The sequence below is a fragment of the Sinocyclocheilus grahami genome, unplaced genomic scaffold (assembly GCF_001515645.1).
Source record: "Sinocyclocheilus grahami isolate Dianchi unplaced genomic scaffold, SAMN03320097.WGS_v1.1 scaffold1297.1, whole genome shotgun sequence".
Classification (NCBI taxonomy): Eukaryota; Metazoa; Chordata; class Actinopteri; order Cypriniformes; family Cyprinidae; genus Sinocyclocheilus; species Sinocyclocheilus grahami.
This window is the reverse complement of record NW_015506476.1, coordinates 79209-105425: the sequence shown is the minus strand read 5'-3', so window position 1 is coordinate 105425 and position 26217 is coordinate 79209. Positions and strand designations below refer to the sequence as shown.

At 40.9% G+C, this 26217-nt stretch overlaps 1 protein-coding gene across 1 annotated transcript in view; it reads left to right on the top strand.

The window, feature by feature from the left end:
- Nucleotides 1-247: 247 nt before the first annotated feature.
- Nucleotides 248-26217, top strand: part of LOC107568972 (ADP-ribosyl cyclase/cyclic ADP-ribose hydrolase 1) — a 68050-nt gene continuing 42080 nt past the window's right edge. The window contains exons 1-6 of the mRNA XM_016254972.1: nt 248-303; nt 382-502; nt 768-894; nt 2708-2846; nt 2983-3065; nt 3240-3313. Of these exons, the coding sequence (XP_016110458.1) occupies nt 294-303; nt 382-502; nt 768-894; nt 2708-2846; nt 2983-3065; nt 3240-3313 (554 nt within the window). The 5' untranslated portion in view covers nt 248-293. The remainder of the gene's footprint in view (nt 304-381; nt 503-767; nt 895-2707; nt 2847-2982; nt 3066-3239; nt 3314-26217) is intronic.

Here is a 26217-nt window from a genome sequence, read left to right as displayed (position 1 = left end):
TAATCTTTATAGAATGTGAGTTCTGTTTTTTTATTGTTAAAACATTCTTCATTTAAGATCAGCTAAACAACATAAGACACACAGAATACGCTTGGGAATGTGAGGGTGAAGTACATTTTTGCAGTGATTAAATTAGTTTGGTAATTTCTAAGGACACAGGCTTATGTTGTTGTTGTCCCTCCCTGCTCCCTGATGCTTCCCTGTAGTGTTCTGCACACATGACTATCTCATTTTCTTTACCTCACAGATTTAGTGTTAACTGCTAGAGAGGAGGAAAGTACACTGTTTTCAGGATGATTTTAGGTAAGCATCTGTTAGACGGATTACTAGTTTTATCTTATCCCTTACGTTTTATGTTTTACATGTTTATAATTTGGTTAGGATTTGCCTTGCTGTTTGTTCTTACGGATATAACAGCAGAGTTTGGGACTACACCAAATCTTAAACAGATCGTCATTGGACGGTGTTTTGAATATGTAACTCTGGCTAATCTCAACCCCAGGTAAGATGTGGGCCTATAAGCATTTTAAATGCTAATATTGTTCATTTTAACCCAGTGCCTTATAAGCAATACATTTGAAATTACTCATAGGAAAATGCAATAATATATTTTTTATGTAGTCAGTCTTTCACATGATTTCATAAACTTGTTTAGAGAAAAATGTCAGATCTGTATTTGTCTCATTACTTTCACTTTCATTAGCTAATATTGCATTGAGTCCTTAAAAAAGCAAACTGGAGAAATGTTTAACATTTCTGTCTAACAGGTATAATTGTGAGAAGATATGGCAGGAGTTTGAAAAGGCTGTGGTTAGGTCATCACCCTGCGATGTTACAGTTAAAGATTACCAAAAAATGTTCCAGGTCATCACTCAGACTTTACCATGTGGCAAGGTGATTCCATGCAATTGTTTTCAAAACAACTCTAACAACAGTATAGAAAGTTTTTAGAAATATTTATTAAATATGTATATTTAGCATTAAAAGCTAAAAATAAAACTGGGCTCAAGAACAGAGTGTATTAACTTTGTATTTTAAGTAAAAAAATAAAGCAAAAACAACAACAAAGACCCATCCTATAAGGAAAAAGACATGTTGGTTTGTGTTATTTTTGCATTATGTATGTATGTATTTATTTATTGTTTGTTTGTTTGTTTGTTTGTCAGAGGCCTGTTGCACAGAAAGGATTTTTTTTTCTTTTTTTTCTCTCTGGCATTAGAAGGTGGACTGGTTTTTAGCAGTGTTCAGGGCCATGGCCAACCTGCTCCAGGGCATATTTAGTTATTTTTGTTCTTTTATTCTGTTTACAGTGAAAGTGTTTTAGAGACAAAATTGGCTGTCTTTTTCTGATAATAATTTATTATATTTTTAATATTAATTATATTATTCAATTGTATATTCTTAATGAATCACATAAAAGCAAATGTCAATGTAAAATGTCTATATAACCCTGTTAAAATTCCTGCTTTTTAAAATGTAAAATATACCTGCATGTAAAATAATTTCTTCCACATTTAATGGAATATTGAAACCAGCAAATAAATTAATTAATTAATAAATTAAATGCCTTAAAAATGCCAGCTGTGTATAGACCACAATCTGAGACTTACGGCTCTCCAGCTCCATCACGTTCCTCCGGGTTCCTGACTCCACCTTGGCAATTCTATCCCTCACATCCACCGACTCTGCCTCTGTCTCTGTCTCTGCCTCGCCATGCAGTTCCGCCTTGGTCCTCCGACTGTTCATGTCCACCTTGGTCCTTGATATCTCTGCTTCCACCTGGGTCTCTATTTCCTCTGGCTCTAACGCTGTCTTCTGATCCACTGGTTCCACCATGGTCAAAGGTTCCTCGGATAATGCTGTGGATCGTCATCCCTCTGGCTCCAACAGGTTCTTCCACCTTGATGGTTCTGCTGTGACCTCTTCCTCCAATGACTCCCCATGGTGATCTCCCCTGTTGGCTCCTCTGTTCTGGTCTTCAGCTCTGCCATGGTCCCTTTCTCCATTGGCTCCACCATGGTCATATCTTTTGTCTGCTCCTCTGAGGAGGTCTCCATCTCCGCTGGCCATCCAGAGGTCTCATCCTCTGCCAGGTGAAAAGAGCTGTGCATAGGAGATCCCCTGCAATGTGATAAATCCAGAGCTCTTTTTTTTTTTTCAAAAAATTGAAGACTGGCTGTTGTACTAAAAGCAAAAGTATTTTATTTTTATTTTTTCCTTAAAGCTTTCTGTTTGTTTGTTTGTTTGTTTGTTTGTTTGTTACATGACTTTTGTAGGTTTCAATATTACATTAAAGATGGAAAAAGTTCTGACATGATTTTAATTGGATTCAGGGTTTTTTACATCTCAAAAAGCTGCAATTTTACCAAGGGTGTGTAGACTTTTTATACCCGATGTAGTGGCTGTTTTTTTTTTTTTTTTTACTAACTCCAGTCTCTGGAGAAAATGTAACTACTATGCAATTTTGTGTGAATTCTTACAACGTAGTTTGTATGAAAGTGTATGATTTGTATGAAAAAAGTAAGCTCCATCCCTAACCCCCACCTAAAATCTATCCTTCATTTGAGTGAGTGGAGAGGTTGTACAAATTCATAAAAAATGGCAACAAATCAAAAAAGTTACAAATTGTTGTGAGATTCTGTTGAACTGACTAGATATCTCTTGGATTTGATTTCTTTAATTTAAAAACATTCTAATAATTTTAAAGTTGCTGTTCTGGAGTAAGACAAGAGACCTCATGCACAGCTATGTAGCTGTCACAGGATCCTTCTGGACGTTAGAAGACACACTGCTGGGATTCATGTTCAATGATTTGATCTGGTGTGGACAGCAGGAGAGAGAGAGAGGTACCACCAAAAGATGGTACAATTACTAGTTTTATTGATGATAGATGGACAGAAAACATTCAATGCTTGAATACATTTTATAGATATAAATCATTTTTAGGCTACTAAAGCCCTCTTTCTCTTTGTCTGCCCTAAGGTTTTGACTATCAGTCCTGTCCAAAATGGTCAGCGTGTTTGAACCATCCTGTGTATTCACTTTGGAAGCAGGCTTCTCAGAATGTAAGCCTTGTTCATTCCATATTATTAAAAACATATATAAACTATATGTCACAAAACTGTATACTAGCTCTCAGCTGACCAGCAGTGTTGTCTAAATGGTAATTCTATTTTTTTTTATCAAAATGGAATTCAACTGCATTAATGCATATCATTGGTTTGAATCTGTCTTTGCAGTTTGCTATGGCTGCATGTGGAAATATTACAGTCTTGCTAAATGGATCAATTCATCATGCTTTCAACAAAAAAAGGTGTGTATGCTTGCTTTGTATATGCTTACTAGCTATAATGTGAAACATGATGAGAATGGTTTTGGTCCTTTGAATATCTAAATTAATTCGATTTTATGGTTTAAGATGTTCTTAGTAAAAACTGAGATATAGCCATAAACTGAATTGCTTACCAACATAAAAAAAATTGCTTTCACTTTTTCAGTAACCCAGTATGAAATCTTAGGTGCTATTTCTAATACAGTCCATGTATTTTCTGAGATCACAGAAAAGCTTTCGCTTAAACGTTTGGGGACATATATGACATGTTTTATATCAGATCATCGTCTTGTTTAAACTTAGGCTGTGTCTTTACCTTACCATCCACCATGAAAACTTAAAATACTTAAAGAAATATTCGGGGTGTAGTACAAGTGACACTTAGTCAACAGCACTTGTGTCATGATATTGATTGCAACTAAAATTAATTCCCACTTTTTATAAAATTATTGAAATGTTTCCTTTCTAATGGGATCTCATAATGCATCTGCTGATGCTATGGAACGCCCTCAGCATTGCCGGTGTCTGAAGTATGTGTCATAAACATAGCAATCTTTGATTGCAAGTCAAGTTGGCTGAGGAATTCTGTAGCAAATTAGCTCAAAGGGGAAATATTCATTATTAATTATAACTGGTTATAATACATTATAAATGGGTATATCGAGCCGATCTCAAGGATCGGGATCGGGGTAGATCAAGCATTTTTTTAACTGTTTGGTATCAGCTCTCCTTAAGCCCACTCCTTATTTTATGTCAGCTGTCATGCAAGTGACGTGCAGTAGGTAGCAGTATTCACTTTCCAGTAGATTTGCCAACCGGCATTAAAAGTAAAAGAAGACGCTCAAATGTGCCCCTTCAGCCGCTATTAAAACCAAGAAGAAATATGCGTGCATCAACCTGTGAAGTCTATTCTAGTCTGTCACACACATTTGAGCTTCCGTATGTGATGTGATGTGCACTTTTGTAATGATCACTCATTCATTTATTGTTTACTTTTATCTGCCGTCAGACTATCAGAGACATCGCTGTCATAACGCATTGCTCTGGATTGCGTCTTGCTTTGGTTTTGACTGACAGACTGGCGTTCTGACAACACAGGCTTCATTCTTTCTAACTTTATAATTTTGTACCTTTATGTGGTGCAATTATTCTGCTTATTGTATATATAAAATACAAGTTTACTTCAGTATTCCAATATTCTACCAATGTCTTTATACAGTATGTGCACATATAAACATAGAAATAGTGTATCTTATATATGTATATGTAGCAGGGTAAGCATTCTATCTGCTTTTGGCCCCAGTTGGGGTGTGATTGGCAGACCAATGAGGTGTAAGTGGCCATACTATTTAAGGACTCTTATTTTGATGGGTGTGGTGGTGTCCTGATGATTCTGGGTTCTCCTCTCCCTGGCGTTTCCCTTTTCCTTCCTATTTGCGTTCAGGTAGGATAAGACTCCATTGATGGGGTATTGCTGTGAATGGCTCGAGGCTAATCTGTTCTATTTATGGTTTGATTAGAGTGGGGCTGGTGGTATTGGCATTGCGGCACGTTTATGGCGGAGTTTGCTTGCAGGTACTTTCGGTAATTTATATTCAATTTTTCGATCGCTTCCAATGGTGGTATTTATTGTGTATTGCTTTCAGTAATAGCGATTTAAAAGCAGGTGTGTGTGAATGCTAGCCGGTACATTGAGCTACGGCACCTGTTGGAGTAACCATATAGCTTTGCGTTTGGTCTTCATTCACCTTTTAATCATAAGTATGCCTCTTCTTTTCTCGCACATGGGGTTTAGTAGATTTAGCTTAACGCTTTGGTCTTTCTTTGTTAAACGTAAAGGAGGAGTGGAACATCACAATCTCTAAACCAATCTCTTACTGAAGACGCTACCTGTGAGAGTGCCACATATACACACACATACAGTAGATATATTAGTTTTACTCCCTGCACAACTCTGTATACATTGGATTGATTTTAATAGATTTAATGTACTTGGATTGTGCATCAAACACTAGGAATATACAAGTATTCAATCAGGTCTCAGATACTCAATATTCAATGTCTTGGAATGGGGGTACAAAAAAACAAGTTTCCCTGAGAAAATTGAACGAGCATTGCATAGAACGCATTTGAAGAAACTCCTGTTTACTCTATTACTGCAGCCTGATTTGTTCACGTTTATGTAGCTGCACAAACCAATGGCACTCTAGTCTACCAGAAAGGGCAGAGCTGACCTCTATATAAGTCGTGCGGTGCAGAACCAAGCCTGCCCTTTGAGCCCAGCCTCGGGAAACCCAAGTTAAGGAATCCTAGAAAGCATGAGCAAAGTTGAGACCCAGGCCGATAGGCTTAGGACCATAAGACATAACCCTTTTCCGTCCTTGGGGAGAAATTTGTATTTAAAGAGGACAAAATCCATGCCTGCAGGGCAGGGACATCTAAGCTATAGAATCTGGCAAAGAAGGCAATGACCAGTCGGAGGCCGAATAAATCTCACTGATAAAAATTCTGCTAGACCATGCCCAGAAGGAGGCCATTCCTCTAGTGGAGTAGGCCCTCAAACCTATGGGGCACTGTGAGCCTACTGAGGTATAAGCCAAGGCTATGGCATCTACGATCCAGTGAGAAAGTCTCTGCTTCATGACTGGTAGACCTTTAGAGCAGCCTCTGAAGCAACAAACAAAGAGCTGCTTTGATTGTCTAAACAGACTAGACTGCTTGACATACACTCTAAGAGTCCTTACTAGGCAGAGTGGATTGGGGCACTGCTCACCATCTGTGTGCAGAGTGCTAGAAGAGTGATAACCTGAACTTTAAACGGAGTTGAGAGCATCTTAGGTACATAACCATGTCTTGGCTTGAGGATGACTTAACAGTCTTTAGGCCCAAACTTAGGACAGGAAAGTACTGACTGACAGTGCCTGCAAGTCACCTGCAGTGCCACTCGTTTGACCGACACTAAAGCCAATAGGAGGGCAGTCTTAAGGGAAGCATGGGAAGCAGTTCGGCAGAATAGAGCAGCTTGAAGGGAGGGCATTGACAACTCCCAGGTTGGCATAGTACAAGGAGGGTTCAACCTCCGAGCTCCCCACAATAACTTAACGACTATGTCATTTCTACTGATTGGCCAGCTTCGATAGAATGGTTCGCTGCGATAGCTGCTACATAAACTTTGAGTGTGGAAGGGGCTCACCTGTTGTCCAGAAACTCTTAAATAGGCTATTTTAGCAGTGGCTAAGTGGCTATTTTAAATAGCCTAATAGAAATTATATTAAGAACATGTGAGAATAAATCTGTTCTCAGATACCAAACATAAGAACTCAGCATCCACTCTCTTCTCTCTCGGAATCGCTCGGAATACTCTTCTTCGGTGTTTGTTTACACTGGTTTTCAAAACAAAACCACTCTTGCCTTTTTGTGCAACAGCAGCTGTTCAGGTCACGTGATTTAAGCTCAAATCTGATTGGACGGCCGTTTCAACATGGAGCGATGGGGAAAAAATCAACACACAGGACGAAAAAATTTTTTTTGCTTTTTTGCGCCATGAATGATCGCGCCTGGTGTGAATACCCCCATAGGGATCTATTATTTCGATTCAAAAGCATTATCGCACCGAATTTCTGCAACAGATTATTCCTTTAACAGATTTGAATATTCGAATATTAGCTTTATAAGTGATTAGCAAGATTTTCAAATCTATACGATGTTTAATAGGGAGCCAGTGCAGTGTTGACAGAACTGGTCTAATATGGTCATACTTCCTAGTTCTAGTAAGAACTCTAGCTGCTGCATTTTGGATGAGCGGGAGTTTGTTTAAGCATGCAGAACAACCACCCAATAAATCATTACAATAATCTAACCTTGAGGTCATGAATGCATGAATTAACATTTCTGCATTTGACATTGAGCATTATTTAGATAATTTAGATATATTTTTTTAGATGGAAAAATGCAGTTTTACAAATGCTAGAAACGTGGCTTTCAAATGAAAGATTGCTATCAAATAACACACCTAGGTTCCTAACTGATGACGAAGAATTGACAGAGCAGCCATCAAGTGTTAGACAGTGTTCTGGGTTATTACATGCAGAGGTTTAAGATCCAATAATTAACACCTCTGTTTTTTCTGAAATTAGCAGTAAGAAATTACTCGTCATCCAGTCTTTTATATCGACTATGCATCCGGTTCGTTTTTCAAATTGGTATGTTTAACTGGGCCGTGAAGAAATATAGAGCTGAGTATCATCAGCATAACAATGAAAGCTAACACCGTGTTTCCTGATGATATCTCCCAAGGGTAACATGTAAAGTGTGAAAAGTAACGGTCCTAGTACTGAGCCTTGAGGTACTCCATACTGCACTTGTGATCGATATGATACCTCTTCATTCACTGCTATGAATTGATGGCGGTCAGATAAGTATGATTTGAACCATGCTAATGCACTTCCATTAATGCCAACAAAGTTGTATTCAAAACAATGTTGTGGTCGATAGTGTCGAACCCAGTGCTAAGATCCAGTAGCACTAATAGAAAGATACAACCACGATCAGACGATAAGAGCAGGTCATTTGTTTCTCTAATGAGAGCAGTCTCAGTACTGTGATACGGTTTAAATCCTGACTGGAAATCCTCACAGATACCATTTTTCTCTAAGAAGGAATATAATTGTGAGGATACTACCTTTTCTAGTATATTTGACAGAAAAGGGAGATTTGAGATCGGTCTGTAATGAACTAGATCTTTGGGGTCAAGTTGTGGTTTTTCAATGAGAGGCTTAATAATAGCCAATTTGAAGGTTTTGGGGACATATCCTAACGACAATTACAAATTAATAATAGCCAGAAGAGGATCTATGACTTCTGGAAGCAATAATTAACACCTCTGTTTTTTCTGAAATTAGCAGTAAGAAATTACTCGTCATCCAGTCTTTTATATCGACTATGCATCCGGTTCGTTTTTCAAATTGGTATGTTTAACTGGGCCGTGAAGAAATATAGAGCTGAGTATCATCAGCATAACAATGAAAGCTAACACCGTGTTTCCTGATGATATCTCCCAAGGGTAACATGTAAAGTGTGAAAAGTAACGGTCCTAGTACTGAGCCTTGAGGTACTCCATACTGCACTTGTGATCGATATGATACCTCTTCATTCACTGCTATGAATTGATGGCGGTCAGATAAGTATGATTTGAACCATGCTAATGCACTTCCATTAATGCCAACAAAGTTGTATTCAAAACAATGTTGTGGTCGATAGTGTCGAACCCAGTGCTAAGATCCAGTAGCACTAATAGAAAGATACAACCACGATCAGACGATAAGAGCAGGTCATTTGTTTCTCTAATGAGAGCAGTCTCAGTACTGTGATACGGTTTAAATCCTGACTGGAAATCCTCACAGATACCATTTTTCTCTAAGAAGGAATATAATTGTGAGGATACTACCTTTTCTAGTATATTTGACAGAAAAGGGAGATTTGAGATCGGTCTGTAATGAACTAGATCTTTGGGGTCAAGTTGTGGTTTTTCAATGAGAGGCTTAATAATAGCCAATTTGAAGGTTTTGGGGACATATCCTAACGACAATTACGAATTAATAATAGTCAGAAGAGGATCTATGACTTCTGGAAGCACCTCTTTTAGGAGCTTAGATGGAATAGGGTCTAACACACATGTAGTTGGTTTAGATGATTTAACAAGTTTATTTAATTAATAAAGAATGAGTGGAATTGTTCCTCAGGGGATCTATAGCACACTATTTGATGCGATACTGTAGCTAACGGCTGCATGTTTACAATTTTATCTCTAAAAGTATCAATCTTGGAAGTAAAGTAGTTCATAAAGGCATTACTGCTGTGCTAGAGGGAAATGTTCAACACCTGTTGATTTTATTTTTCCACTTTATTTTTTTGTTAATTTAGTCACTGTATTGAATAAATACCTGGGGTTATGATTGTTTTCTTCTAAAAGAGATGGAAAGCAATCCGATCTAGCAGTTTTTAAGGCTTTTCTGTAGGATAGGGTACTTTCCCGCCATGCAATACGAAATACTTCTAGTTTTGTTTTCCTCCAGCTGCACTCCATTTTCCGGGTTGCTGTCTTTGGGGCATGAGTGTGCTCATTATACCACTGTCAGACTGTTTTCCTTAATCTTCCTTAAGCGTAAAGGAGCAACCGTATCTAAAATGCTAGAAAAGAGAGAGTCCATAGCTTCTATTACATCAAGTTTTTCTGAGCTGTTGGATATGCTGAGGAATTAAATCAGGACGATTACTTACAAAGCAGTCTTTTTTGATAGAAGTGATGGTTCTACCATACTCTACACAAGACTAGATGATGATCTGAGATATCATCACTTTGCTGCACAATTTCAACACCATTAACATCAATTTCATGTGACAGTATTAAATCTAGAGTATGATTTCGACAATGAGTAGGACTTGACACGTGTTGTCTAACCCTAATAGAGTTCAGAATGTCTGTGAATGCTAATCCTAATGCATAATTTTCATTATTAACATGTATATTAAAATCACCAACAATTAAGACTTTATCTGCAGTCAGCACTAACTCTGATGGTGGCCTGTATACAGTACCCAGTACAAACATCACAGGGGATTTATCATTAACACTTGTTTCTCTGGATAATGTTATATGAAGCACCATTACTTCAAACGAGTTATACTTGAAGCCCACCCCCTGAGAAATACTGAACATAGTGCTATAAATTGTAGCAACACCTCCCCCTTTACCTTTTTTGACGCGGCTCATGTTTATAACCGCAATCTTGGGGGGTAGAATCATTTAAAATAATGTAAGCATCTGGTTTCAGCCAGGTCTCTGTTAAACAGAGCACATCTAGGTTATGATCAGTGATCATATCATTTACAAAAAGCGCTTTCATAGAAAGGGACCTGATGTTCAATAAGCCACGCTTCATCACTTGTTTCTCTGTATTATATACAATTTCTATTTGTTGAACATCAATTAAATTGTTACTCTTAAATTGGTTTGGACATTTTTTGTATTTTCTAGTTCAGGGAACAGACACAGTCTCTATAGTGTGATATCTAGGTGAAAGAGTCTCTATGTGCTGAGAATAAACAGATTTCTGTGATGTGAGGTGGCTAGCAGATGGTCGGTTTAGGCAGTCTGTCTGCTTCTTGACCTGGGCCCCAGTTAGTCATGTAAAAACTCTAAGACTATGTGCCATAGGCACCACCCCTGGAGGGATGGATGAAGACCATCTCCTTTCAACAGGTCAGGTCTGCCCCAAAAACTCGTCCAATTGTCTATGAAACCTATGTTATTCTGCAGGCATCACTTAGACATCCATCCATGGAGTGACGACAGTCTGCTATAAGACCATCTCCTTTCAACAGGTCAGGTATGCCCCAAAAACTCGTCCAATTGTCTATGAAACCTATGTTATTCTGCAGGCATCACTTAGACATCCATCCATGGAGTGACGACAGTCTGCTATGTATCTCGTCACCCCGGTAAGCAGGGAGGGAACCAGAGCATATTACAATGTCTGACATCGTACTTGCAAGTTCACACACCTCTTTAACATTATTTTTAGTGATATCCGACTAGCAAAGTCGAACATCATTAGTGCCGACGTGGACAACAATCTTACTGAATTTAGGTTTAGCATTAGACAGCACTTTTAAATTTGCCAAGATCAGGCGTCAGACACACTAAATCCCGGTAAATATTGGACTATGGTGGCTGGGGTCTCTATTTTCACGTTCCGTACAATAGAATCGCCAATAAATATTTCTAAATTTAACAATTTCTCAGTGGGTGCGTCACTGAATGGGGAGAACCTGTTTAATATTTTGATCGGAACGGAAGAGCAGTGTTTTGATCTGCGACTATGCTGCCTCACAGTCACCCAGTCGCCCTGCTGCACAGGCTCTGTAACCAGAACCGAACAATGTACAGGACTCCCTGAGCTAGTCACATCCAAAGCTGTATCTACAGCCCTCACATTCTTACTATCCTTGATTTAAGTTTGGATGCGTGTCTCTGGTTCTAAAATCTCTGTTCTCTGTCAGCCTAACTATTTCCCTTCATTTATCACATGTGAATCCTTCATTGCAGACAGAGAAATATAAACTATAGATGTGGCAAGCGGTGCAAACAACAATATCAGGAGAATAAGCCATTATTCACTGTGATTGATGAATGATTCCAACTTACCACTGTTGTTTGATGAACTCGTGAAAAACGGAGTGAGAGAGAAAAGAAATGGAGCGAGAAGAAAACAATAACAGAGGCGAATAGAAACGTGAATAACAAGCTAACGTCTAACGAATGGTAACGCGCTGCATGCGTGCTGCACTCACGATTTTAGATTAAAAGCGAACGATCAAATTAGTCAGATTAGTTTGATAGATTATATCAGAAATATGGTGGGAATTAAGTTATATTTTATCACTTTAAACAACAGAGAGTGATAGTAAGATAGAGATTTGACAGAAAAGCAAAGCTACACGGAGCTACAATCGCAAACCACTCAGCAGCACGGCAGACAGGAACAGTGCAGTCTCGGAGGACTAGAGAGGAGAATCTGTGAACAGTCTGCTATGTAAGCATCTTGAACTTCAGTCGCATCACTGAGTGGTTCAGCTGATGCACATCTAGAATAGGACACAACACCCCATCCTTCTTCGGAACGATGATGTACCAGCTGTAGAACCCGGACTTTCTGTCAAGTGGAGGGACCACCTCAATGGCCTCCTTCCTCAAGAGAGTTTTTACTTCTTGTTCCATGACCAGAGCCTGCTGGGGGCCCACCAGGGTGGGAACAACCCCATTGAAGCGAGGCGGAGGAGAACCGAACTGGATTCTGTAGCCTCTTTCTACAGTGTGCAGAACCCATTGAGAAACATTTGTCAGAAGCTTCCACACTGCCAGATAGTCTACTAAGGGAATCAGTCTCTCGAGACTGACCTCTGGTGTACTTGGAGCAGCTAGCTTCGGTGCCCTCAAGTGGATGACTGGCAGGGGACTACAGAGCTAGCTGCTCTAGAGACCTCCTTAGAGGTGGCGAGCCTCCCAGAGGAAATGTCCTTTTTAGCTAAATGTCTCCTCTATGTTTCTGGGCAGATGCTGAGAGATGCGCTCGCTGGAGATCGCTGTGCCCTGAAGCAGCGGGGGTGGCAGGGTTGACAGACCGATCTCCTTAGGGCACTGAGGAGAGACGGGCACAGTATGATGAGCTGTACACCGCTCTTGCGCAGAGGTTCCTGCCCTCAAAAGTCCTGAGCCAAAATCGTCAGGGCTTCTTGGCCAAAGTCGTCTTCGCCAGAAGAACGGTCCACACATCCGCCTTCGACTTAGAAGACTTCGACCGAGAGCACCTTCTGCGAGAGCATGAGAGGCGACGCTCTGTTTTTGTGTGTCCCGGTATGAGGAGCCGGTACACGGGTGGGGCTGCTCCCGTACTTGGCAGACTGGGGTGCCGAGTCCACAGTCTCATCGACAGTTTCAACATCGATCTCCTCAGAGGACAATAGTTGAAGCGTCGAGCCTTCTCCCTAGGGGGAAGAAACCACTGAGCGTGCTTCCGATCCCTGGTAAGGGGCGCTGGATCTGGTGGCTGAGGAAAAAGACAGGGACTCGCCCGTCTCCATTCCCTCCACCAGATCCATCTGCAAATCCCACGACCACAGCCGCCGCAAAAGACTTTAGCTAAATGTCCTTTTTTCCCACAATTTCTGCAAGTTAACTTAGCAGCTGGGCAGCTTTTATCATTTGCCAGATGTCTTTCTGAACCACATCTGAAGCACTGTCAGCGCCGCTGATTGCCAGTCATTTGTTTTTGATCTTCAGATCGTCTCTGAACAGTCTCTGGAGCTTTAAATGGACGTGCTCCCTTCCTGCCCCAATATTGCTTGGTTTCCATGCCAACCACTTGCACAGGTTTGCTGACATTTGCAATAGTATTACAGAGTAGTAACAAATTCTTTATCGCTGCTTCCACTAACTGATCATGGAGCATTTCACTTTCCATCTGTCCAAAAGCACACCGTGTTATCAGCACTCATAATGCAGCCATGTATTGACTGATAGTTGTATCAGTTCTTTGCACTCGCTGTCTGAATGTATGTCAGCATACTACAACATTTACTTTAGGCACAAAATGTTCCTCGGGAGCAGCCATCGCTTCATCAAATGTAGTACCTTGATCTAGCAGTGTGTAGAAGAGGCGTTGCCCCTCTGTTCCAAAACAATGCAGTAAAACAGCCCATCTCCGACGCTCTGGCCACACATCCCCAGTGGCTTAGATAACAAGCATGTAGTTGTCAAAGATTTCCGCCATGTTTCAAACAGAATGGTCAGCTCACTGACAGAAGGAAGAAACGGGGTGGGCTTGGTACTGAAGCACTCAACCTTGTCGCCAATTTGTGGTATTTGGCACAAATGAAAGCTGAGGAGATGGCATAAATCTTTGCATGAACTTTATTCTGCTCTCATCTTTCATTTTCTTACATCGTTTCTTAGTCTCTATGGAACTTCTGGGGACATCTAGTGGTACAGTTCCACATTATTATAAATTCAATCAAAACAAATTCTTGTATACTCTCAACACAACAACAGACTAGAACACTCTACCTTCTGTCTGGACATAACCATCCCACTCATGTGAGTCTTCTGGTTGTCCCTGATCTCCACACAAAGGTAGAGAGATTGTGGAGGAAACCATATCTGGCTTGTATTCATTCTTTTCAGCATGCAAATTACGCAAATGTGGAGGGATTACGTGAGCATGGATATGTGTTGATACCTCCTATTGAAGAGATGCACTCAAGCTATCTCTCAATGGGTGAGGCATCCTCTATGAAGACTCTGGCTCTGCCATCCAGGACAGAGTTTGGGCACCCTTGCTCTAGACCATGCGTACGCACTCTTTTACTGGAGTGAGTGAAACAAGGAAGCAAACAGAATGATTTTAAAGTCTGTTTTACATTTGACATACACATTTAGATTAAATATGACACTCTGAATAATGAAGTTAAGCACTGAAATTTCATGAAATTATTATTTGCAAGATTTGGGAAGATTTGCATAATGCCGCCGGATCGGCTTTCACCGTGGACGAAGCGGAGTCCAGCCCGGGGTCGTCACATGTGGTTGCAGCAAGCCCGCCGGACGTTCGTTGAATTCTCAAGCCCGCCCGCCGCCGCTCACTCTAGCCCGCCATGTGTTTCGTTGTGAAAGCGAAACTACTTTGTTTGGCCTTCCAAAAGAGGGCACGACTAGAAATCAGTGGTTAAGTTGTATTTACAACACTGTTCCAGAACAGTTCAACCCAAATTCAATTTACTGCGTTTGAATCATCAGTGGCAAATCCTTTAAATATAAAAAACATGCTTACAGTCTGTGAGTCAGAACAGCCGGCATTGTAGTCTACTCTCCCAGGATCAGGAAACAGTCCTCCATAAAATGCGCTGCACACATCTGAATATTTGGGTTGAACTGTTCTGGAACAGTGTTGTAAATCAGATCAGATTAGTTCTGATAAATTGGTATCGTTGCATCCCTAAATCCAACCCTATGGATTACCTGTCTCTCCTCCTGAGCCTTTTGTCGGGTGGGTTCAGGAAGGCTGCTTATATGTCTGGATACTGCACAAATCTTTCAACCATGAGAAATGCAGTTCCAGCATGTGCTCACATCCAGGAAAACAAAATGGTCAGGATTGACCTGAAACATATAACCAACTGAAATCAATTAAAAATTTTAAATGTATTTTGTCTTGCCTGAGTGATGCTAAAACAACCAGGTTTAGTTTTTCACCCAGGATTAGCTGATTCCTATGGAACAGTCTTCATGATGAATGATCTCCATTCCTGTCAACCCTCACGTTTTTCCCGGGATTCTCCTGTATTTTACCATTCTGTCCTGCTTTCATCCTGTTTAAATATTTTCCTGTATTTCTCCCGTATTTTCAATCTTTCTATAAAAAATCCCACTGGGCGTATTTTATATGTTTGCTACATTCGCCTCTGGTAAAACTCCCGTAATTTCTAAGGCTCAAACAAAGAACTTCTATACTGGGCTTCTATACTCTTTGGCCCAAACCTCATTATATAAATAATCATGTCAACATATTCCAAGGCTGTCCAGTTGCCAGACCTTGTATGAAATGCATCCTTCTCACACAATCGACACATACAAATTTCAACCCATTTGTCCCCTCAACTTGGCAACCTACAACCCAGTGATGCTATTGATATCTGTGCAGGGAGTACCACGGGAAGGAAACAAGGATCACTGGTAGAAATGGGAGGAGAAGACTCAGGTGGTGCTCCAGTAAAAAACAAACAAAATATACATGTAAATTGAGATATAGCTTACACTTCAAAATGCTATGGTTTAATTGATTTAATTTAAACGCTGCAAGTTTCAAAGTCAGGTGCTGCTCTGCAATGAGCGTGAAAAGTAATGGCCCTAGTACTGAGCCTTGAGGTACTCCATACTGCACTTGTGATCGATATGATACCTCTTCATTCACTGCTATGAATTGATGGCGGTCAGATAAGTATGATTTGAACCATGCTAATGCACTTCCATTAATGCCAACAAAGTTGTATTCAAAACAATGTTGTGGTCGATAGTGTCGAACCCAGTGCTAAGATCCAGTAGCACTAATAGAAAGATACAACCACGATCAGACGATAAGAGCAGGTCATTTGTTTCTCTAATGAGAGCAGTCTCAGTACTGTGATACGGTTTAAATCCTGACTGGAAATCCTCACAGATACCATTTTTCTCTAAGAAGGAATATAATTGTGAGGATACTACCTTTTCTAGTATATTTGACAGAAAAGGGAGATTTGAGATCGGTCTGTAATGAACTAGATCTTTGGGGTCAAGTTGTGGTTTTTCAATGAGAGGCTTAATAATAGCCAATTTGAAGGTTTTGGGGACATATCCTAACGACAATTACAAATTAATAATAGCCAGAAGAGGATCTATGACTTCTGGAAGCACCTCTTTTAGGAGCTTAGATGGAATAGGGTCTAACACACATGTAGTTGGTTTAGATGATTTAACAAGTTTATTTAATTAATAAAGAATGAGTGGAATTGTTCCTCAGGGGATCTATAGCACACTATTTGATGCGATACTGTAGCTAACGGCTGCATGTTTACAATTTTATCTCTAAAAGTATCAATCTTGGAAGTAAAGTAGTTCATAAAGGCATTACTGCTGTGCTAGAGGGAAATGTTCAACACCTGTTGATTTTATTTTTCCACTTTATTTTTTTGTTAATTTAGTCACTGTATTGAATAAATACCTGGGGTTATGATTGTTTTCTTCTAAAAGAGATGGAAAGCAATCCGATCTAGCAGTTTTTAAGGCTTTTCTGTAGGATAGGGTACTTTCCCGCCATGCAATACGAAATACTTCTAGTTTTGTTTTCCTCCAGCTGCACTCCATTTTCCGGGTTGCTGTCTTTGGGGCATGAGTGTGCTCATTATACCACTGTCAGACTGTTTTCCTTAATCTTCCTTAAGCGTAAAGGAGCAACCGTATCTAAAATGCTAGAAAAGAGAGAGTCCATAGCTTCTATTACATCAAGTTTTTCTGAGCTGTTGGATATGCTGAGGAATTAAATCAGGACGATTACTTACAAAGCAGTCTTTTTTGATAGAAGTGATGGTTCTACCATACTCTACACAAGACTAGATGATGATCTGAGATATCATCACTTTGCTGCACAATTTCAACACCATTAACATCAATTTCATGTGACAGTATTAAATCTAGAGTATGATTTCGACAATGAGTAGGACTTGACACGTGTTGTCTAACCCTAATAGAGTTCAGAATGTCTGTGAATGCTAATCCTAATGCATAATTTTCATTATTAACATGTATATTAAAATCACCAACAATTAAGACTTTATCTGCAGTCAGCACTAACTCTGATGGTGGCCTGTATACAGTACCCAGTACAAACATCACAGGGGATTTATCATTAACACTTGTTTCTCTGGATAATGTTATATGAAGCACCATTACTTCAAACGAGTTATACTTGAAGCCCACCCCCTGAGAAATACTGAACATAGTGCTATAAATTGTAGCAACACCTCCCCCTTTACCTTTTTTGACGCGGCTCATGTTTATAACCGCAATCTTGGGGGGTAGAATCATTTAAAATAATGTAAGCATCTGGTTTCAGCCAGGTCTCTGTTAAACAGAGCACATCTAGGTTATGATCAGTGATCATATCATTTACAAAAAGCGCTTTCATAGAAAGGGACCTGATGTTCAATAAGCCACGCTTCATCACTTGTTTCTCTGTATTATATACAATTTCTATTTGTTGAACATCAATTAAATTGTTACTCTTAAATTGGTTTGGACATTTTTTGTATTTTCTAGTTCAGGGAACAGACACAGTCTCTATAGTGTGATATCTAGGTGAAAGAGTCTCTATGTGCTGAGAATAAACAGATTTCTGTGATGTGAGGTGGCTAGCAGATGGTCGGTTTAGGCAGTCTGTCTGCTTCTTGACCTGGGCCCCAGTTAGTCATGTAAAAACTCTAAGACTATCTGCCATAGGCACCACCCCTGGAGGGATGGATGAAGACCATCTCCTTTCAACAGGTCAGGTCTGCCCCAAAAACTCGTCCAATTGTCTATGAAACCTATGTTATTCTGCAGGCATCACTTAGACATCCATCCATGGAGTGACGACAGTCTGCTATGTATCTCGTCACCCCGGTAAGCAGGGAGGGAACCAGAGCATATTACAATGTCTGACATCGTACTTGCAAGTTCACACACCTCTTTAACATTATTTTTAGTGATATCCGACTAGCAAAGTCGAACATCATTAGTGCCGACGTGGACAACAATCTTACTGAATTTAGGTTTAGCATTAGACAGCACTTTTAAATTTGCCAAGATCAGGCGTCAGACACACTAAATCCCGGTAAATATTGGACTATGGTGGCTGGGGTCTCTATTTTCACGTTCCGTACAATAGAATCGCCAATAAATATTTCTAAATTTAACAATTTCTCAGTGGGTGCGTCACTGAATGGGGAGAACCTGTTTAATATTTTGATCGGAACGGAAGAGCAGTGTTTTGACCTGCGACTATGCTGCCTCACAGTCACCCAGTCGCCCTGCTGCACAGGCTCTGTAACCAGAACCGAACAATGTACAGGACTCCCTGAGCTAGTCACATCCAAAGCTGTATCTACAGCCCTCACATTCTTACTATCCTTGATTTAAGTTTGGATGCGTGTCTCTGGTTCTAAAATCTCTGTTCTCTGTCAGCCTAACTATTTCCCTTCATTTATCACATGTGAATCCTTCATTGCAGACAGAGAAATATAAACTATAGATGTGGCAAGCGGTGCAAACAACAATATCAGGAGAATAAGCCATTATTCACTGTGATTGATGAATGATTCCAACTTACCACTGTTGTTTGATGAACTCGTGAAAAACGGAGTGAGAGAGAAAAGAAATGGAGCGAGAAGAAAACAATAACAGAGGCGAATAGAAACGTGAATAACAAGCTAACGTCTAACGAATGGTAACGCGCTGCATGCGTGCTGCACTCACGATTTTAGATTAAAAGCGAACGATCAAATTAGTCAGATTAGTTTGATAGATTATATCAGAAATATGGTGGGAATTAAGTTATATTTTATCACTTTAAACAACAGAGAGTGATAGTAAGCGAAGTTACACGGAGCTACAATCGCAAACCACTCAGCAGCACGGCAGACAGGAACAGTGCAGTCTCGGAGGACTAGAGAGGAGAATCTGTGAACAGTCTGCTATGTAAGCATCTTGAACTTCAGTCGCATCACTGAGTGGTTCAGCTGATGCACATCTAGAATAGGACACAACACCCCATCCTTCTTCGGAACGATGATGTACCAGCTGTAGAACCCGGACTTTCTGTCAAGTGGAGGGACCACCTCAATGGCCTCCTTCCTCAAGAGAGTTTTTACTTCTTGTTCCATGACCAGAGCCTGCTGGGGGCCCACCAGGGTGGGAACAACCCCATTGAAGCGAGGCGGAGGAGAACCGAACTGGATTCTGTAGCCTCTTTCTACAGTGTGCAGAACCCATTGAGAAACATTTGTCAGAAGCTTCCACACTGCCAGATAGTCTACTAAGGGAATCAGTCTCTCGAGACTGACCTCTGGTGTACTTGGAGCAGCTAGCTTCGGTGCCCTCAAGTGGATGACTGGCAGGGGACTACAGAGCTAGCTGCTCTAGAGACCTCCTTAGAGGTGGCGAGCCTCCCAGAGGAAATGTCCTTTTTAGCTAAATGTCTCCTCTATGTTTCTGGGCAGATGCTGAGAGATGCGCTCGCTGGAGATCGCTGTGCCCTGAAGCAGCGGGGGTGGCAGGGTTGACAGACCGATCTCCTTAGGGCACTGAGGAGAGACGGGCACAGTATGATGAGCTGTACACCGCTCTTGCGCAGAGGTTCCTGCCCTCAAAAGTCCTGAGCCAAAATCGTCAGGGCTTCTTGGCCAAAGTCGTCTTCGCCAGAAGAACGGTCCACACATCCGCCTTCGACTTAGAAGACTTCGACCGAGAGCACCTTCTGCGAGAGCATGAGAGGCGACGCTCTGTTTTTGTGTGTCCCGGTATGAGGAGCCGGTACACGGGTGGGGCTGCTCCCGTACTTGGCAGACTGGGGTGCCGAGTCCACAGTCTCATCGACAGTTTCAACATCGATCTCCTCAGAGGACAATAGTTGAAGCGTCGAGCCTTCTCCCTAGGGGGAAGAAACCACTGAGCGTGCTTCCGATCCCTGGTAAGGGGCGCTGGATCTGGTGGCTGAGGAAAAAGACAGGGACTCGCCCGTCTCCATTCCCTCCACCAGATCCATCTGCAAATCCCACGACCACAGCCGCCGCAAAAGACTTTAGCTAAATGTCCTTTTTTCCCACAATTTCTGCAAGTTAACTTAGCAGCTGGGCAGCTTTTATCATTTGCCAGATGTCTTTCTGAACCACATCTGAAGCACTGTCAGCGCCGCTGATTGCCAGTCATTTGTTTTTGATCTTCAGATCGTCTCTGAACAGTCTCTGGAGCTTTAAATGGACGTGCTCCCTTCCTGCCCCAATATTGCTTGGTTTCCATGCCAACCACTTGCACAGGTTTGCTGACATTTGCAATAGTATTACAGAGTAGTAACAAATTCTTTATCGCTGCTTCCACTAACTGATCATGGAGCATTTCACTTTCCATCTGTCCAAAAGCACACCGTGTTATCAGCACTCATAATGCAGCCATGTATTGACTGATAGTTGTATCAGTTCTTTGCACTCGCTGTCTGAATGTATGTCAGCATACTACAACATTTACTTTAGGCACAAAATGTTCCTCGGGAGCAGCCATCGCTTCATCAAATGTAGTACCTTGATCTAGCAGTGTGTAGAAGAGGCGTTGCCCCTCTGTTCCAAAACAATGCAGTAAAACAGCCCATCTCCGACGCTCTGGCCACACATCCCCAGTGGCTTAGATAACAAGCATGTAGTTGTCAAAGATTTCCGCCATGTTTCAAACAGAATGGTCAGCTCACTGACAGAAGGAAGAAACGGGGTGGGCTTGGTACTGAAGCACTCAACCTTGTCGCCAATTTGTGGTATTTGGCACAAATGAAAGCTGAGGAGATGGCATAAATCTTTGCATGAACTTTATTCTGCTCTCATCTTTCATTTTCTTACATCGTTTCTTAGTCTCTATGGAACTTCTGGGGACATCTAGTGGTACAGTTCCACATTATTATAAATTCAATCAAAACAAATTCTTGTATACTCTCAACACAACAACAGACTAGAACACTCTACCTTCTGTCTGGACATAACCATCCCACTCATGTGAGTCTTCTGGTTGTCCCTGATCTCCACACAAAGGTAGAGAGATTGTGGAGGAAACCATATCTGGCTTGTATTCATTCTTTTCAGCATGCAAATTACGCAAATGTGGAGGGATTACGTGAGCATGGATATGTGTTGATACCTCCTATTGAAGAGATGCACTCAAGCTATCTCTCAATGGGTGAGGCATCCTCTATGAAGACTCTGGCTCTGCCATCCAGGACAGAGTTTGGGCACCCTTGCTCTAGACCATGCGTACGCACTCTTTTACTGGAGTGAGTGAAACAAGGAAGCAAACAGAATGATTTTAAAGTCTGTTTTACATTTGACATACACATTTAGATTAAATATGACACTCTGAATAATGAAGTTAAGCACTGAAATTTCATGAAATTATTATTTGCAAGATTTGGGAAGATTTGCATAATGCCGCCCAAATGTTCACGCAAAGAAAGGCGGCATAACTTTTATTCTCACTGTTATATTGTCGTGAAGGCGCTGTGTGTTTCGCTGTGAAAGCGAAACTACTTTGTTTGGCCTTCCAAAAGAGGACGACATCCGCTTCGTCATGCCTGGAGCTGATCTGTGCTGGTCGCTGAGGAAATACATCAACTTCGCGCTGTGGATCGCCGGATCGGCTTTCACCGTGGACGAAGTGGAGTCCAGCCCGGGGTCGTCACATGTGGTTGCAGCAAGCCCGCCGGACGTTCGTTGAATTCTCAAGCCCGCCCGCCGCCGCTCACTCTAGCCCGCCATGTGTTTCGTTGTGAAAGCGAAACTACTTTGTTTGGCCTTCCAAAAGAGGGCACGACTAGAAATCAGTGGTTAAGTTGTATTTACAACACTGTTCCAGAACAGTTCAACCCAAATTCAATTTACTGCGTTTGAATCATCAGTGGCAAATCCTTTAAATATAAAAAACATGCTTACAGTCTGTGAGTCAGAACAGCCGGCATTGTAGTCTACTCTCCCAGGATCAGGAAACAGTCCTCCATAAAATGCGCTGCACACATCTGAATATTTGGGTTGAACTGTTCTGGAACAGTGTTGTAAATCAGATCAGATTAGTTCTGATAAATTGGTATCGTTGCATCCCTAAATCCAACCCTATGGATTACCTGTCTCTCCTCCTGAGCCTTTTGTCGGGTGGGTTCAGGAAGGCTGCTTATATGTCTGGATACTGCACAAATCTTTCAACCATGAGAAATGCAGTTCCAGCATGTGCTCACATCCAGGAAAACAAAATGGTCAGGATTGACCTGAAACATATAACCAACTGAAATCAATTAAAAATTTTAAATGTATTTTGTCTTGCCTGAGTGATGCTAAAACAACCAGGTTTAGTTTTTCACCCAGGATTAGCTGATTCCTATGGAACAGTCTTCATGATGAATGATCTCCATTCCTGTCAACCCTCACGTTTTTCCCGGGATTCTCCTGTATTTTACCATTCTGTCCTGCTTTCATCCTGTTTAAATATTTTCCTGTATTTCTCCCGTATTTTCAATCTTTCTATAAAAAATCCCACTGGGCGTATTTTATATGTTTGCTACATTCGCCTCTGGTAAAACTCCCGTAATTTCTAAGGCTCAAACAAAGAACTTCTATACTGGGCTTCTATACTCTTTGGCCCAAACCTCATTATATAAATAATCATGTCAACATATTCCAAGGCTGTCCAGTTGCCAGACCTTGTATGAAATGCATCCTTCTCACACAATCGACACATACAAATTTCAACCCATTTGTCCCCTCAACTTGGCAACCTACAACCCAGTGATGCTATTGATATCTGTGCAGGGAGTACCACGGGAAGGAAACAAGGATCACTGGTAGAAATGGGAGGAGAAGACTCAGGTGGTGCTCCAGTAAAAAACAAACAAAATATACATGTAAATTGAGATATAGCTTACACTTCAAAATGCTATGGTTTAATTGATTTAATTTAAACGCTGCAAGTTTCAAAGTCAGGTGCTGCTCTGCAATGTTTAATGCAGTTGCCGGGGAAACGGCTATATTCCTGGTTAAAAGCGCCACCTGCTGGCAGAGAATGAATTTGCATTTTTCAATAAGTTCTTCTGCTCTTTGTTTAGACCCCCCCCCCCTTCGTCTTACAGCAATAAAACATTTATAGTACTAGGTGGTAACAAATGAGCATCTTTTCTTATAAGCAACTCACTGAATCATTGACTTAACTGGTGGCAGTCAGGACCTAAAAAAAGTGAACCATCTGTTTATTAAAGATTTCTTAAAACTAAAGTATCAGATCTACTTGAGAATTAATATGAATGCATGTGAAAAACACCATTAACACCGATAGAGTCTGGGAACGTGACGTCGGCAGCGCAATGCATTTTGGGACTTGGGGACACGGACGCTGCTGTATGTACTGATAATAATGTTGGATTGATAATAGACGGTTTTGTTTGTTTGTACAGCTAAAAATACGTTACAATGGTGAAAGCTTGTTGTGTAATTAACTGCCATAATCGCACTAACGACCGGCATGGAAAAAGAATTTCAAATGGAGTGCGATTTTTCAGCTTTCCCACCTGGAAACAGCACCTTGGATCTCAGGTCTCCAAGTTAACAAAGCGGCGTCGCATGGCTTGGGTAGCAGCAGTAAGAAGGAAAACCATCACCTTCAACCACATTTCCCGAAACACACTTGTTTGTTCACGCCATTTTCACAAAGGTAAGTTATAAACAAAGCACGTTTAACTTTTGTTGTTGTTTTTACCACTAGCAATGGAGTTATTGTTACACTGCAAACTTTATTAGCTAACAGTGTCAGGGTTCTGTCACTTTGGTCTGGTTTATTCTTGGTTATGTGTACAGAGCACTGATCCTGGTGTATATTGTTTTTGTGTGAACATGCGTGCGCTCTCGTCTGTGTGTTGAGTGTTCATTTCCTCACTATACGCTCTTGTCTTGTGTTTTCGTTGGTTGTGTTCTCGTGTCTGCCCTACATTGTTTTGTTTTGCTTTATTATTAAATAAAGCCCTTTGCTTTCTGTTTGAATCCTTGCCTCATCTTTACCCGCAATCTTGACAAACACTGGTAACTGGCTGAATAACTACATAACCAATTAAGTATTTCATCTTTTAAATTCGTTGCATCTCGGGCACACAGAAGTTGTGGAACTCAGGGCGGTTTAACCGGAGTACAAGGAGTACAAGCTGTCACAGGGGATCATGCTGCACCTGCACCACTAGATGTAGCTGGCCAGATGGATGAAACTGCAACAGCAGATGATGCTTCACAAATGGATGAAGCAGACTCAAATAACAACACTGCAGAACAGCTGGAATGCCATCTTTGTAGCTGCAGGCATGCTGAAATTAACCGTTTGTTGGAGGAGAACAGGAGACTGAAGGAAGAGCTTGCCCAAAAGAGAATGGATGAGAATTATTTTAAAGATGATGATGCAAAGGTGAAGTACTACACTGGGCTTCCATGTCTTGCGCTTCTGATGGGTGTGCTGACACAGATTCTTCCCTGCCTGCCACAGACTGGCCGAAAACTCTCACCTTTTCAGATGCTCCTTTCAACACTGATGCGCCTCAAGCTGAATCTCCCAATTCAGCACATTGCATACCTCTTCTCTGTGGATCGAAAGACTGTGTCCACCACATTCAGAGATACCATAGGTACAATGTTTAGACATCTCAAACCCTTGGTGCACTGGCCAGAGAGACATTGCTTGCAGGCCATCATGCTACATCAGTTTGTAGAGGCTTTTGGCAGTCGAGTAGCAGTTACTGTGGACTGCTTTGAAATTTGCATTGAAAGAGCATCAAATCTCAAAGCTAGAGTGCAGACATTTTCCCACTACAAACACCAGCACACCCTAAAGTATCTCATTGGCATTGGTCCGTGTACTTGGCAGCCAACGGATTTTCCTTTTGAAATTAGAAAACCAAAATTGGGAATCGAGCATTCACTCGTTTTTTTTGTTTTAATTTTGAAAGTAGAAAAATTAGAAAACGCCTTTTTCGTTTTTAAATTTTTTTTTTCCAAGAAACGAAAAACAAGAATTCAGCTTAATTTTTTCGTTTTCCGTTCAGGGGCAGAAAAATGTATAAACAGCTTGAATATTTGATTCTACACGTGGGCAGGAATTAAACGCCCCTTTCTGCTGATTGGTCAGCCGAAGATCAAACCGTGCCGTCATCAGTTCTTCCGCAGTTCCGCGAGGCATAGTCCTCCACTGCTGCAGGTGTACGGATTCTTGATGCGCTTATTACAACTACATTTCATCTTTTTCTCATCAAACAACCAGATTAATGAATAGCTCAACACAGCTCGTACAGGGACAGAGTCTAGACAGCGCTTTCTTCTGTGTAGATATAAATTCTATGATTTGCATCAGCTGGGCATGTATGATATGATGGCTGCCATAGCCTACCCTGGTCGCCCAGTAAGTTTGTTTGTTTAATTAATTAATTACTTTTAAATAAACTATTTTAAACACTAATACAAAAAGGAAAGAATAATGCATTGACTTATATAACAGGCCTATTATAACGTTCAAGAACTGTGTCATTCTGACTATCTTACAACAACAGAGATAAAATACATACTCTTTTGAGTTTTATAATGTAGTCTTTTTTATTATTGATTGTAATTGAGACCTCAAAGGATATGCAGTTGTGCAGGCCGTGAGCTGCATACGCACTCGCACACAGGACTGTAACGCAAGATTTTCATAAATGCAACTTGCCATTCCGGGTTGATTCTCACCAAACCCCACAGAATACATTTATAACGATTGGAATATAGCCTATGCCACAAGATTAAAGGGGTCATATGATGCGATTTCAAGTTTTCCTTTCTCTTTGGAATGTTACAAGCTCTTGGTGCATAAAGAAGATCTGTAAAGTTGCAAAGACTAAAGTCTCAAATCCAAAGAGATATTCTTTATAAAAGTTAAGAGTCAGCCACGCCTACCTAAAATGGCTCGTTCTAACACGCCCCCACATATCTACGTCACTATGTGGAAA